The 16,493-nt window shown below is 36.2% G+C and overlaps 1 protein-coding gene across 6 annotated transcripts in view; it reads right to left on the bottom strand.

Annotated features, from left to right (window-relative positions):
- Nucleotides 1-789: 789 nt before the first annotated feature.
- The window catches only part of CDIN1 (CDAN1 interacting nuclease 1), a 128,815-nt gene continuing 113,111 nt past the window's right edge, over nt 790-16,493 (bottom strand). For 3 of the 6 annotated variants that reach the window (XM_084287508.1, XM_084287512.1, XM_084287514.1), the window contains one exon: nt 4,433-7,201. In XM_084287508.1, the coding sequence (XP_084143634.1) occupies nt 7,066-7,201 (136 nt within the window). In that variant the 3' untranslated portion in view covers nt 4,433-7,065. Of the gene's footprint in view, nt 3,805-4,432; nt 7,202-16,493 lie in introns of those variants that run through there. The other 3 variants (XM_084287510.1, XM_084287509.1, XM_084287511.1) reach the window with 3 other exon arrangements.

The raw sequence follows: 16,493 nt of genomic DNA, 5'->3' as shown, positions 1-16,493 counted from the left end.
TTGCCTCAGGAAGGATGGATCTGTGTCTTGAGATTCAACTGTACCTAGACTGTATTTTCAAGATAGGTAGCCAGACTATTTTTCTTCTAAACATATCTATTCATTTATATGTAATACAATGCCAAACACATAGAAAAGGAGGCTGGTTAAACACATTTTTATTTATTTCCATTCATTATGGAGTTATCATGCTGAGGCAGAACACAAAATGGGGAGTGTGATGTGAATGCTTGTTATGGGAAAGCAAAAAAAAATAAAATAAAAAAAAATTACAAAGGGAAATACTGGAATTTTTTGTGTGGACTGTTTCTATACAATTTTTGTTTTCTGGTAATATACCATGCACCCCCCAAAGTGCTTTTAGAAATGTCCATAACACTTCTGAAGTACTTCCATGCAGCTTTACACAGGAGACAGCCCAAAAACAACGGTTCCAGCTCTGAAACCTGCTGGCTCTGCACAGGGTCTAGATCAGGCTTCTCAAGGTGCAGCTCTTGTCTGTGCCATGCCCTGTCAACATCACTGTCACTTGTCAACTTGCAGAAATGTCTCTGTACTCTCCTCAACACTTAAACGTGGCATACCATTCTATAAGATACGGATAAGTGTACTGTTGTTGCCCTTTACTCTAGACCTCTACCAAAACACCTATAAAAAAGCAAACAAATAAAATGAGACTTTTGAAAGAGGGTAGCTTATTTTTATTAGTAGCAATAATAATTACATACAGTAATATATAGTAGTATACATAGTAGTATATTTATAAAGAAATCAATACATATTTATAAATATATAAAAATAAAACAATTATATTACTTTGTCTTCTCTCCTTAAGACAAGAGCCTAGGGAGACTTCACATGTGTTTGTACAGCATGTTGTACTTAGGAAGCATTGATCCAGGTATGAATCTCATTGATATGTAACATCTCCTTTCTACAACCATAATACATCATGCATTTATGTCTTCATGCTACAGCTGTATACTTTAGAAGCCTGAATTTGCATGAAGTTTGTGATCTTGACTTGCTACTTGTTAAATTTTAAAAATACTTCTAAAAATAATTATTTAATAACATTATTGTTTGGAACAGTTCTGTAATTGTTTGATTGTTTTACACGTCTGCTTTTTGATGAATGCTTATGCCATGCAAACAGTGGTTGCTGCATGAATGTATTGTTCTGTACTAATACTTCTCTGTGTTCCTATTGTTAGGAAAGTTCTTAGAAGTAAACATTACTGTAAATCCATCTGTTCATAGACAGACTGTCCATAGACTGGACATCAAGTTAAATCATTGTGTCATTACTCATGTTTAAAAAAAAAGTTTCTGCCAGGTATTAGGTGGATTCACTTTCTAGGAAAACTTATCACTAACATGCCTCAGTGCCCTTTGTGCTATTGCTGGTTGAGGCTACAGCAAAAAGTATTTACACAATATAGGGGAGAAACTCCGTCTCATAATGAGAATAACCTTAGCCAAGGATATTTCTCTGAGAATTAATAACTAGCTGGGGTTAATGGTCACTGGCTTCACCTTAGGCCCTCAATTAATCCCTGAACCACAATTGTTATTACCTAATTGACTTAGTTTCATTTCATTTTGACATCTCAAAGTGATCTTCCTAAAATCACAGTGACAGAGTAACATGGTCTCTGTAGATGTGCACTGACATGGTTTCAATATTGTTACTTTGCCTCCATACACTTGCATTGACATTTCATTTTGTTTTGACATCGCGATGCCACATCTGTGGATCTGTGCAGATGACATGTAGTTGTTCAGGTTAGGTGAAAGCCAGGAGTGAGGGGAGGAAGTCCAGGGGAGACTAATGTCTTAGAGGACATGATGTCAGCTAAAAGCCGCTAAACAGAACTACTGCCACTATTGTGAAAAATTCTTATCATTGTAAACATGATTTTTATGTTTGTAGAGGGAAGAAAGTCAGATAAAATTTCACATGAAATCTTCCTGTTTTTTCTTTAATAATAAGTCTTCACGTAAGTCAGCTTAGAAAATGTACCCTGAAAAACCAGGTAATGCATTTAACAAGAGGTTATTCAATATTACAATTTTGCATTTATTTTAGGCTGCAAATGAATTATGTAGATCTTGTGTGTTCCAATAACATAATATTAGCACAGCTAGCTGAGTACTGTAAGATGGAATCTAAATCAAGAAAAATCTTTATAAAAATAGGACATCAAAATGAAGTCTCTTTATTATGTGGAAGAGTTTTCACAAAGTCTTTTGAAGCTCTTTGATCCAGCTTTGAAATAATTTTAGTAGATTACTATTGTACGAGAAACGTAATTTATAGTAGCTGACCTAAGCTGCTCTTTGTATAACAGCCACATATGAAACAATAGCAGGAAAGTGAAAAACACAAGGGGGACTAAAACTGTTCTGTTTATTATTTAGCTCATAATTACATCTTCCTTATTTAATCTTTTGAATCCTGGCATGTTCTTAATAATACAGGTTCAAATAATATTTACTATACACAGGAGAGTTAGTTTTGAGTAACGCATTTAGACTATCCAAACTTTGTGTAACTTGTGACCTTTCCCTAACCTAAGCGAAGTCTATTTTATACAGATCGTCCTAGATAGACGGTTTCTCTATAAATGGTGAAGTTGCTGCCAAGCTCCCATTGTTAGTTAGCTCATTTTTCAACAGGCACACTCGAAGTTCCTATCACACAACTGTAAAGAGCAAGCCCTTGAGGTTTCTTCTTTTGTCAAAGTAATAAAATGGTTATTTCTAAATAACCTGCAAATCCACAACAAATAGCCCTTTGTGACTTAGAATTGGGGTTTTGTAGGCAGCCTGCTATTTTATTCCATAACAGTAAATTAATACTTGAGCAGCATTGGTCTTAACATAGTTATAACCTCATTGCCCAAATAACAAAAGCATGTTTCTTACAACTGATCCTCACTCACTATTCACCATCTAACTGAGAAGATCCTTTAGAAGCTATGTAAGTAATGAGACCACTTCAGCTTGAGTAAAAGGAAGAATAGAGTTCAGTTCTGTGCACTTTTTTTGTTGACCCTTGCAGAGATGTAAACAGGAACAACCTATAGGATGTATGAGCTTTTGCCAGATGAACTGTGGTTCAAAAATGGGGAGCTAGCCATCTTTTCCCTTTGGAGCTAAGGAAATTTTGTCACAGGAGGGAAGCCAAACATTTGACTTCCATAGACCTTCTCAGAGAAGCACTGCTAAAGCTTGGCAGGTGCTTGCAGAAAGCCAGTCTTAACAGTCAAATTCCTAACATAGGCCCTGCATGTCCTAGTACAGAGGCACTACCTACTGTCCTTTGTACAACTCTGTGCTAGATAGGAACAATTAAGCTGCATTAGAGCGCTGCTCTGTCAACATTCCCAGCCTGTGGAAATGACCTGAAATGATATTTCAGACCAAGAGAATGCAGAACATTCACATGTGTCTGTGTTACACCACGGGGATATACAAGGAAATGTGAGGGCAGTATCAAAATCCACCACCTAAGAGTAAAAGCAAAATTACTTGAGATGGTGGGTCAGCCCTAACACACTTGGAACTGGAAACAGCACTCCTCAGATACACTAGCAGAAATAGAAGTAGGCAGTAGAAAACATAGGACAGATTTTTTTCAAAGGGGGAACAAGGGTAAATGATACTGAGTAAATAAATGAGAAATAGTTCAACAAGATGGAAAATCAAAAGGGCAGGAAGTAAAGGCAAATGGAAAGGGCTGTGAATAGTCCTCTCTAGTAGCTTGGATGGTAAAGAGAACCCAGAAGGTGGTGGAGAAATCTGAAAGCAAATACCAGAAAAGAATGAGATTTTTGAATAAGCAAGTACAACAAAATAGGATAAAAAGTATTTATGAACTATCTATACTATTATAATTATAAAAAATAGTGAGGTAAGCACAGGAAGACACTTGGTCCTTTTTTTTTTTTCATCTTTAGATCAGACGTTTTGTTCAGCTCTGAGCTGGCTTTAGAGAAAGATTGTTCAATTCATGCTAACAATGAGCTCCCAGAATACAGGAATGCTAAAAATGTTTTCTTAGTTTGGACTGTTGTACACTAGAGTGTGCCCTGCAACAATTGTTGTTACTCTTACACAACGAAGTTTTACTTCCATGTTCAACACAATTGCACCAATTTCTAAAGCTTCTAACAGGCCTTATTATGGTGTTTCTAAGAGCAGATGCTTGGCAAGTCTATATATGCCAGTAAGAACATCATTCAGTTTTATGCACACTTCTGCTTTCTGGCTTGGCATAATTCATTAGCACACTCTACAGATTACTCCATAAAACTGGATATGGCTTTAATGTTAGGGTTTAATGGCTACAGCATTGCTTAAAAAAACAAAACAAACAACAAAAAAAAACACAAGCAAACAGTCTCTCCTCTTTAATACGTAAGTTAATGTTTACATCTGATAAACAGAAAATACACAAAGGAGGCAAGATACAAGTTGGAATAACAATGTAGTTTTAATTTTTATGATGTTCTGTTTTCAGCATTTAAAGTACTGACACAGCATAATTTTTGTGGTGGCAAAGCTTGCTTGATTACACTTAATTAAATTAGCACAGTATGTACATTTTTGTGGCTTATTTCAACTTCATTCTAATACCAAGATTCTTAAAGGGGGCAATATACATAAAGATGAGGTCAAAACTTTGATTAAAGACAGCTGTATTGCTTTCCAACCTGTTATGTCACAGCATTAGGTAGAGGAATAAATAAACAAATACAAGCCTAACCTGATTTATCTGTGTATCCCCACATAAATTTGTTTAATGTAAAAACAAATAAAGCAAAGCTTTGATGGAGGTTGAGCAGAATTTTCAACATCTGTGCAGATAAATTTAATTTATTCAAAAAGAAAAAACAGCATTAGTGCATCATGTAAAAGCTGATTTAAATGATTTCATACAACAGAAAGCATATGCACTAGCTAAAACAAATTCAGTTTGCCCTTAAAACCTATTTCACTTAGACAACCATTACTTCTTGATTTTACACATGCCACTAACCTAATCTACAGTTAAAAGTCCTAGGGGCAGCAACACCCTAACTGCAGCTTCTGTGTAGCATCAAGCAGGTACACTTCACAGATTGTTTCTGTGCATCTTTATGTGCAGATCCATAAAGCTGGTCAGTTAAAATAAGCTAAGTACAGTACCTTAAATAATTGAACATAAATGAGTTGCAGGTGTTTGATTTTTTTTTTTTTTAATAAATCTTTTCACTAGAACACATTCAAAACCAAGCAAATAATCTCACCATGCCAATTGCTCACTGTAGAGGGGCTAAACTAGCTTGTCTCTCAGCAAGGAAAAGAGCACTTGAAAGACTAAAGATATTTTTTTCCTGATAATGAAAGATTTGTCAAAATGATAAACTTCTGTTTAAAGCTTACTAGAAAGTGTTAAAGCGAGAACTAAATATTCAAAATAAAAATACTACGCATTCATATGAAAAAAAAAAAAATCCTTTCTTTAAACCGAAGGTGAGACTGCAGAAAGTGTGCTTGTGATTTCTGAAATCATACAGATGCACAAAGTATCACCAACTGAAAGATGATGAATATGCACAGTAATGTTTTAAAGACTTTTTCCTTAGGGAAGAGGTCATTAACTTGTGCTTTAAGGGTACTGTTAATATACCTCTAATTCTACAATGGAATCTGTACCTCTGCTGAACTGCTCTTGAAATCTGGACGTGGCGAACATACAGACAAACTCTTGCTGACTTTTGAAAATATTTTGTCCTTTCTTGAATGTCTGTTAGCAAAGAAAGGAGTAATGAAAACAGCTGCTGGACTTGACACTATTTATTAAGAGATCTCTAACTCAGAGAGCAAAACTGAGTCCGAATATTGCTCCCTGAGTGGTGCTGAGTATAGAAAGAAGATGAGATTGAACCCCTCAAAATTTCAAGGGGGCTAACGGCCACTTCAGTGTACTTCCAGTCATGGTGGTTGAGAAAAATAATTATCTTACAAGAATACATGAGTACTCGGGAAACTTTAGCCCACTTGCATACTTTATCTGTCCCATAAGAAGCACTGTTTTATTTTTTTTCTACTCCACTTCTTGAACACCAGCAAGATAATCTTCTTCAAAAGTAACCCACATGGAGAGCCCCTGCATATTGTTCTTCTAGACTTCAATATACCAGAAAATTGCATGTTACAGTATCTGCAGGGGTTAAGACAGATTCATTACTTAAGAGAACAACTCCTAAGTATGGATTCTTGGGCAGGGAGAGAGAAAAGGGAAGACAAAACACAAGTTATTTTGGCATCATTAAACTTTTTATAAAAAAAACATGAATATGTACCGCAGAGTTCACAGGCTCATATGCATAAAATGAATCCTTGCTTTTCACTTCCACTCCCTAAGAATCCCTTAGCTCTAGTTATTTTTTTAATAGTTAGCTTGGGATTCATTTTTTTAAAGCAATAAGACAGCAAGGAAACACACACTAATTATTCCCTCAAAATCTGGCTTTTTACTGTAAGAGCCAGAAGTTACATGATCCTGTCCCAACAGTTGGGCTTTATGAGCTATGCACTGTATTGTTTTAAGCCCCTGAATAACAGCCTTTACCAGTTTTCCACCCTGGTGTAGGTGTTCCAGCCAGATCACTAACACTGAATAAACTTGTGAGTGAAACCATGAAGTCCCTTATTTTTAAAGGTGACTCTGAAACAGGAATGAGATCTAAAAGTTGTACCTTTCGTCCTCTGCACTGTTTTCTTTGTTTAGAATGCTTGAAGAAGCCATCCGGAAGGAAGAAAGATTATGAGTATCTAGGAACTCTCTGTTTGACAGAGACAGAAATGCTGATAATGAGTGGGTTGTGTCTGTCTTTTTTGGCTGATCACAACAGAGGTCTGAAGCAAAACAGAAACTCTTGATATGTTTGTGTAAAGAGGCAGTAGCATAAGCACGGGCAGCAGGAGTTCAGCTGAAGTTCAGGGCAGATGCTGCTATTAGTTTACACTGCAGGAAAGTAAAATTGCTTCCGGATTTACCTCTTCCTCCCACCATCAGCGTTGAGCCATGCTGTGTCGCAGAGTCACAATGTCAGTAGGAAAGCAGTCTTTTAGCAGGATACCACGTTCACGATGGCAGTCCAGCTCTTCAATAAATCCATACCAGTAGATCACTAATCCAGGGCCAAATCTATCAAGCAAAAAGGAAAATGAATTTATGTGGTTGTGCTAGGTGGAGTGTAATTTCCCACCTCTGCAATTCCAACACAAGTAAATCTTCTGTTAATTTCACTACCAAATTTGAGATCGTATTTGACTTCCATTTAATTTGCAAATTTTAATCAGCGTGGAATTGATATATATCATTAATGCCACATTCCATTAATAAAAATCCTAGTTAGAGACTCAAACAACCTACATTAGTCTTTTTTTTTTCTTTCTTTGAATAGCCTGCCCATAGCAGTAAAAACAGACCAGTGTCTTAAATAACATTTAGTAACTTTGACACATACAGAAGTTTCTCTCGCCATGCACTCAGCTTTTTCAGAGTTGGACATGTAGGCATTAGAAATAAAGAAGTTGATGCAAGTCCCAGTTCATGGAAATTGCAGTACCACAACAATCAGCAATGAATCCTTGAAATATAACTTCTATGATGTATTGCTGTTCAGGTAATTATTAGTGTAAAGCAGAACTTGTAAAGAAACAGAAAGTTTCTGCTGTAACGTCTCTGAAATGTGCCTGAGGAATTCCTCAGATATTACTAGCTCTGACTGATCCCCACTAGGCAATCTCAGGAAGTAGCCCTGTGGACTATTTTACCCATCAGGAAGTTCAGACCTTCAGGCTGGGTTCATAAAGAAGTAATCACTATCAATCACTGTGTACTGCGATATGTTTTGCACATCAGTTTCACGTTTTTCCTACTGAGAGCACTTAATTAAAGGGCAGCATTACTTTTGGTGTAGTGTTGCAGGAATTTTACAGTGAAATCATAAATTATGAATGTTGGGTTAGTAAAAGGATGTCTAAAAACAGAACTGCTTTCTGTAGTCTAGCATTACAGCAGTCTGTACAACATTAGGCCAAAAAGCTTTTTCTTTCCTTGATTTATTATATGCTGTAGTGAACTTGCCAAAAACAACAGTGCAGGATGAGCTGTTAGATACCGTCTGTACAAGAAAAAGTTCAATAGAATGTCATGTAATGGTTTATATGCAGAGCTGTGCTGAGTACTCAACCAATATGGTAGCCAGTTTTTGTTAATGTTTAATTATAATAAAAATGCACTGGGGGGATGCACAGTAACCTAAATGTCTACTCGACAGACAATGCAAGCACTCAAAACTGTGGACAGTGCCAGACTGGCTTCATTAGGGTGGTTTCTTTCCAACAATGGAGGGAAAACTCTATTTGATGTGCTCATGTAATAGAACAGGCATCAAAGGAAGAAGAAACCCCTGTGGCTTCCTCCTGCCGTTTCAATTAGATATGGTAGTCTTTTACCCAAAACTGCTGCATAGTGTTGTAACATTTTGGTTTATGGCTACTGCTCTCCAACTTAGAAGAGGCTGCAATTTAGTGGCTGAGTAAATTACCCCTCCGCATAGCTGAGGCCGCCTTGGCAAATGGGATTTTTGAAACTGAAAGATACCATTTGAAAGTAGAAAGGTTAAAATGGTGACACATCCAGATGCACTAACTAGCATATTCCAACATGTTTAGTATGGAAGCAAGCACAGACTAAAAAATGGCTCCTAAGTTTTCTCTGGCCGGCCAACAACTGCCTCTAAGGACCTGTCTCCATTCCCACTTCTTGAGGTTCATGTGGACAGTACAGCAACAAGGAGCTAGGGGGGATGTACTTATGTATTAACCAATGTTATTTTAAAAGCAGTAATCTCCACGTTACAGATCCTTATGTTTCTATTGCACTATTTCATGCAGGGCAGAATCAATGAAACATACATGAGTACTTGCTCAGTAGTGTGTTTACCTGGTAAAAAACTTGATGCTAATGAGCAGCTGCTCAGCCCTAGTTTTAAGGGGCTCATTTTGCTCCATGAGGCAGCCTGAATCCCTTAGCCACCATAAAATGCATGGAGCACCGTGCTTAGGTTATTTGTTACATATTTGAACTTACAATCTCTAATAAAATTAACATTTTAAGACTCCTTAAAAAGGTTATGTCTTTCTGTCTTATCATCACTACTCATAAAATCAGACTTTTAGGAATATCGTTTGCTTAAAAAAAAGTTCAGAAATGCCAAATTTGATGATAAATTATATATTCAGGCACACTGCATGCTGCTAATTGCAGGAACAACTACATCTTTAGCATGAACGCATAGATCAGTCCTGCTTTTCACTGTGTTAGTATTTGCCCTGTGCTGCCTGTAGCACTTCTTCACTGTATTGTATCGTTCCTTCTATTATACCTTTATATCACAAGGAGCATATGTACGATCACATAAAAAACATGCCATACTTTTGTTTAAAAACACTTAAGTGGAGTACTTAAGACCGAAATTAACTTGTTGGCACATTAAGTATTTGCCACTGAGGATCAGGAACTCCTGCTGCTAAGTGCTAATTTCTCTCTCATTAACGCCCAGAGTTGGCAAATCACAAACAATGCCACTGGTTAATTACTGCTGCCTTAATTTGAAAAGACACTCAACCTTTTTGTGTAAGAGGATGAGGTAGGGAAGTGTAACCTATAAGTAAGAACTACCCTTTTCAATTTGACTCCTTCCAAAGTGCCTATATGCCATCACGATGAACAAATTTCAGTGCTGAAAACTGTAAAGATGAAAATAATATTTCTGCATTAGTCTTAACATGTAAAAAACTGGTGACTTTGGTTTACAGGAGAATAAACTAAAATGACGGAATGCTTACTTTGTTTTGCTATGGAAAGGGGATTCATTTAGTAGCAACGAGGAGAAAAAAGCCTTTGAGCATACCAAATGATTCTAACGCTGTAGTGATACTGTATGCGATACAGGCCAGGTTGTCTCATTTCATGAGGAAGACATGCTGTTTGAAGGAGGTTTAAGTTTAAAATGAAAAAGCAAGCTTATAATGTATGTAACTGGCTGTGGATTTTGCTCTTGCTCAGACAAATTGTAAACCCCCTAACTAGATGTTTAACTCCCCCCCCCCCCCCTTTCCAAAGTCTTTAGTTCTTATCATGAAAAACTTAGAGGCACAGGTTATAAAAACCTGTAGTTCTACCTATTCCAGGGAAACTATTGCTTTTTGAACTACATGGCCTTTTCTTTTAGCTGAAGTGAGATCAAGTTAATTAAGGTTTTAATTCTATGTTTTGCGCAGTAAAAATAGAAACAAACAATAAATACAAATGCTGTCTTCCTTTGGAATATAATAAACAGAGCAAGTAACACTTGTCTACACTAGTTGCATTACTTTACTTAAAAATCAATTATTGTAGGTAGCATTACAAAAATCCTGTTTCAGTCATTGTCTAGTTTTGACATGAGAAGTCGTGAGTACAAGGCAACCAAGGCACTCTAGCAGCACTTCATTGCAGGGTCAGAGTGCCAGAAGTGCCAAAAGGGAGACAGACAGACTTATGACCCCATGGCATAGCAAGAAGAAAGACAAATCACAAAGGCTCATGGATTAGTTTAGGCTACCAAGGAACTGCAGCCTAATTTAGGCTTGATACAAAAGATTAAACTTAGTCTCAGGGCAGCAGACAGTGTCTCTCGAAGAATAAACTGAAGGATTTAAGTTAGATGCTGGAGATAGTAAAATATAGCTTGAATATAGTTACATGCTCAGTACTTTAGCTAGAACTTACGTCTGATCATGTTACTCTAAATAAGTTAGCCTTGCACTAATTCAGGAGTGTTCAGAGAATCTTTTGTACTGGTTTAATTACACTGATTTTGAGAGACCCATAGCTAAAGGAGTATAGATTTGCACATCGATAAACCTGGGATGCTGTCCTTTGTTCCTGGAAAGGAGTTTCACAGAGAGATGATGAACAGCCAGGAAGGTAAAAGTCAGCTAACCTGAATGTGCTCCTAACACACCTAAGTGTGTTTGGAGCACAAAGAGCCAAACGGTTGTTGTTCTTAAAATAAATAAATAAATAATAATAAATCATATCTTCATATAAGAAAAACAAAACAAAACAAAAAAAACTAAGTAAACTAAGTAAAAAAAAAAAAAAAGTAAAAAGTGAATCTGGCTTTAACTTGCCCTCCAGTTGAACCAGTTTTGAAACTAGAAAAGAAAAAATGACTTTTATTTATTTATTGAAGCGGCCTAGTAGGCTCACGCATATTCTACTTCACTTTAAGAGAAACTACTTTCTAGTAATGTCTTTTCTTCTGGAATGTCTGTGTGGGGTCTACTAGCTTCTAAGGCTTTGCCTAGACATGTGGCTGTTGGGAGTTGATTTTTTCACCATCAAAAAGCCTTGCATGTGGTTTTATGAAAAATGCATTTTCAACACACTGCTCGATACTGAGCAGAAACGTAAAACATCTTGCAGTTGTTTTTAAATAAATGTTCGCTTTATTTATTCTTACTCTATTTGTTATAAATGGGTTATATGCATCTCAGAACAATGTAAATAATTCTAATTCCAAGAGACTCTCCTAATGAAATGCTGGCATGTGAATTATTATTTCTAATATACATGCATCTAAGCAAATATTTTAACAAACTCAGCAAAGTACTTGTTAAATGAAAGCATAGCAGTCTACCTGGCTGGTGATTTTAATTATGACAGTCACATCTGAATGTACCTTTGAAGGACTGTATTCTGGTCTCTCACTTGTTAATGTCAAATCACTGTCAGTGCCAGCTGGAAATCTGACTTTGTTACTTTATTTTATTTTTAAAATATCAAGCAGATTAGGGCATTCTAACTTGCACTATGGAAATTACAATGATTTGGAAATAAATTATTACATTCTAAATCAATTTAATACAGTTCTTGAGAATCACAGTTGTGAGTAAAGTGGTTTTACTACTAGTACTAATAAACCCCATAGTTATAAACATAAAAATCTACAATATCGCTTACTTTTTAAGGGGTCAAGCTTTATTTTGGGTACTTGTAGAAGTCTTATATATGTCAGTGGAGGGAACTGGCTATTGGCAGAGTGAGGCTGGTAAGCAACAACTGCAGACCACATTTTCAAGTAAGGTCAATTGGCATCAGTCAGCCAACTTCCTTATGTCTAGACCAGTTTACTACTGCTGATGACACAGTATTATATATCTTGGCAAATGTTTAATAGCCACTGCTCAGAAACTGACTTTGATTAGCAAGAAATTTTCCATTTTAACAGCTACAGCAAGCCTAGTTCAGATTAATTTGTAACAAGCTATTTCTACTATTGTTCATTTATATAGAGGCTTAAATCAATTTAAGGTACTTGTGCATAAAAGAAGTGCATCCTTAAAAACTCTGAATGCAATTTAAAGATAACTTTTTTTATTACTCCTTTCACTTTTTAAATCCTCCACATTTCACTTTTGTTTGTGAACCAGTGGCACACTATGACTTAAATAAAACATGCCTTCAAGGTATCACACAGATACTTACTTCTGACTTCACCACATCCGGTCGAAACAAAGAAAAAAATTCCAATGCTTAGTAAAATCAAATAACTGAAAGATATTTTTTGCTTAAAAAATCTGGTCCTTAACTTGTAACCTCAGAAGGCAACAACATTTTTGTTCCCAAACTCCCTTAAGCTACTTGATATTGTCTACCTGTAGCAGTAGCTGTACAAAAACATATTTAGCTGGTGAACATATCTCAAGAAAAAGTTTAGCAAGTTCCCATCACATACTTTCAAAAATAATAGGGAACTTGTACGTGGCCCTAGCAAGCAATGTATCAAGTCCCACACAGAGAAGTCAGCAGCGTGTTATTTCTCAGGGATCCAGGCATCCAGTTTATGCTGCTTCAGGTAAAATTAAGCAAGTAAAACCTAATCTGCTTTAAGATTTGATGTTACGACAGTGGTTGGGTGAAATCTTATTTTTACTGAAGACAAGAAAAAATTTTAAGTCTGTTAATATTCTGTGAGACCTCAACTCCCAAGTAGGTTTTGACTCAAAAATGGAAATTTTTTGTGGGCTGAGAAAGGTAAGCATTTCCTTGAATGCCAGGTATTGATGTGATACTCAGTTGATGTGGAATGGTGGAGTTGTCAGGTGAAAAAAGGTAGACAGAAACTAGTATCAGGACTCTGTCTCTGTAGTCACACCTCTCTTGGATACAATTAAATTTTAATGAGCTTTTTTTATACCAGCTTACTCTGGTTTACACTAGAGTCTTTTTCTCTCTTCAGTGAGGCTGTTAAAGCATCAATCAAAGAGCAGCATTTCATCGGGCTTATAATATGATTTAATTGCTCTTGGCATTTGGAGAAATAAAACAAATCGAGTGATATTTATACGGAGATAAGAGACCATTTAAAATATTTTAGAATTTTGCATAGCACAACTTTTAAATGCGTATTAATAGAATGCACCAAAAACTGTGCAAGGCACTGTCATTAAAATATTATAAATACAATATAACTTTTAGCTACATAATACATTTTTAATAAACAACCTGTCGAAACACATTATCCACTTACACTTATTCATTCAGATCTGAGTACTGTTCTCCAGGCAAATAAAGGATTTTTATAATCCTCAATGACAACTTAGGGTTTTTTTAAATATAGTTCTCATGGAAATTAACTTTAAAAAGCTATGATTAAATAACATTAAGGTTACACTGATTTACAAGGATCAAGGCTTTCTAAGTGAAGAGCTTAAGGCAGCTCTTCATTAAGCCTTGACTGAACTCTGAATTTTTCAATTTTTGTTGGTTTATGTCCTAACTTCGTTGAAACATAATACTTTGTTGTTTATTAGTCTTTGAGATGCTCATCTCTCTAAGTGGCTGTGTGTACTTAAGGTAGAACATCTTTTTTAGTCTCAGCATCTTTGAAATGGGTTAGATGCACACCAGTCAGTAAGGTTTTGTGATGTAAAGAGAGACTGTAAGGTACTCCTTATGCCTGTGTTGCAGGATTAGGCTGTTGTAGTGAAAATTACCATGATATTCGTATCAGTGCTTTGGAAAGAAATTGTTAATCCTTGTAGTGCTTGACTGTTTGATGGAAATTATGGTCACAGTTGTCTCTAGCATTAATGGAGATCACTTGGGCGTGCATTTTGGAAAACAATGCATTTTAGCTGTCTGAGAAGTTAGTTCCAGTATCTATCTAGAAAGAAGTTAGAGATAATAGAGAATATTCCAGCTACCTTACTGGTAATTTGGAGATAGATAGGTCCAAATTTCCCTGGAATATAAGAATCTTGTATTGCTTACGGCACCCTGGATGATGGGCAAAGGAGTAAGCAAAAGAATCTCAACCAAAAAAAAATCTCAGTCTGAAATGCACAATAGGAAAAAAGTTTTTTACATTTTCTTCAGAAATTTGATAAATTCCCTTCTGATGGTGAGAGTCTGATATTCTATACCAACTAACTGTTCCCTCTTGTTTTACTCAAGCAGCAATACCTTTCCATCCTACAACATGCTATGCTACAACATGCTTAACTTCTAGTTAAGTGGTGCTACTTATATATACCAGTTTCAACATTGCAAAATTATTGCTATCCTTTGAAAGGGTGTGAAGAAAAAGATGTTCCATATATTGTCATTGTAAGCATCACTTTCTGAGTAAACCCAGGCAAGAAATGGTGCTTTCTGAGGTACTTGCTTGTTACTGTTTCTCTGTGAAAACCTTATCCCTATTAGTTCCCTCTACAGAGACTGCTGATGTGAGGCTGCTATTGTTTGACTCTACATCTTTTAAGCTTTAGGTTGAGAGGAGTTACTGAGGTTATTTGAAACGTTTTGTTAAACTCAGAGCAGTCCTCTCAAAGGAATGCTTGGCTGCAAACTACCTCTTATGCTGGGTGACAGAAAACATGAGAAAAGCTTTTGAGTAGAGTTAGATTGAGGTCCAGGCAGCCATAAGTGCTGGTCAACTCATGTTGCCATTAGGTGATTAATAGTTGTTTATTTTTAGGGCTGGAAGTAACAGGCCGTCCGAAGGCCAGTGCAAGATGATATCTGAATAATCTGTGAGTGCCTCCTAGTTTGCAGAAATCCTTTCTTTCTGTGCAGCTGTTTATCTGGTGACAGTGCTTGCCAGAGCGATAGGATATGCCAAAAGTGCATTTAAGAGGGGATGCAGGACTGCTCTCACAGTAATTTATTTTTGTTTAATAAGTACTGTAAAATGGAACCACGCTAATTGGAAAAGTTGTTCAGCAAATTTTGATCGCAAAAATGTTGATAAATAAATGCACTGTATACCAGTATTTACCATTTGCTCAGTATAAATCTTGGAACCAGCATTAAAGATACCTCAACATTTTGAATGAATTATTAGACAATTCTTTATCTCAGAATTCTTATACACAAATATACAATAAAACAATGTAACAGATGAATTAACAAATGGAGGACAACTCATCTGTGCTTCCAACTTCCCAAATCAGAGAATTAGTCCAAGACTGGATAGTAAATCACACTGAGTATCTTCACACAATGCTGCTTAGCAGTTTAACTGCCAAACACATCATTGTGTGTAATTGACAGGCAGAAATATTTTATGTGTGATGCTGTACTTAAATTTACTGTCTCTGGAAGTGTAAGTCACCTATCTGTATTAAGCAGGGAACAGATGAAGAAGAAAATGCTACATTTGCTACCCGTTGTTGTGGCACCTCAACTCCAGCCAGAAGGAAAGCAAACACCTCCGCCGATGTGGAAAATAAAAATACTCTTTGCCTCCTTTGGAATCTGCTAGCAAATTTTAGTTGTGCCTGGCATTGACGCTCTTTGTTATGAATGTATCAGTTCTAATGCCCTGGGCCCTTCTGAGTTAATACGTTAAAACCAGTGTCTGTACAACCCAAGTTGGCCCTGCCTCATTTCACATTTAAAAATAACTTAATTTTTAGTTATTTGGAAAACATGCATCCTGAGATACGTAAATCTTTTGTAGCAACTTGTCACCTGCAAAATATCCAGTCTTTCTTTCAAAAAAAATAAAAATAAAAATAAAAATCCAGAGACTTCAGGACACCATCTGGGCTTTTTGTAGAATTATTACATTTGTTATTATCTCAAACTGGTGCATAACTGGGGATTATTTCCCACCTTTTCCAAAAGGAGCAGCTTTTTGCCTTCTTTTTCACTTAATATATATACGTACATATACATGCATACACACAGACTTTTTATGTATCTATCAGCCAATCACAGCTCTACTGTGAAACCTTATCACCTTCTGAAAAAAAAATCACAATGCTATCTAGATTTATTTACAAGTTATTTATTCTTGCTTAGTATATACCAACCCTAGAAACAAGTTAATTTTAACTTTGCTTACTACACACTGAACCTTTTTGGCTCACCATTA

The sequence above is a fragment of the Netta rufina genome, assembly GCF_964035555.1.
Source record: "Netta rufina genome assembly, chromosome: 5".
In the NCBI taxonomy this organism is placed as follows: Eukaryota; Metazoa; Chordata; class Aves; order Anseriformes; family Anatidae; genus Netta; species Netta rufina.
The sequence above is the reverse complement of the archived record's forward strand: the minus strand, read 5'-3'. Positions and strand labels throughout refer to the sequence as shown.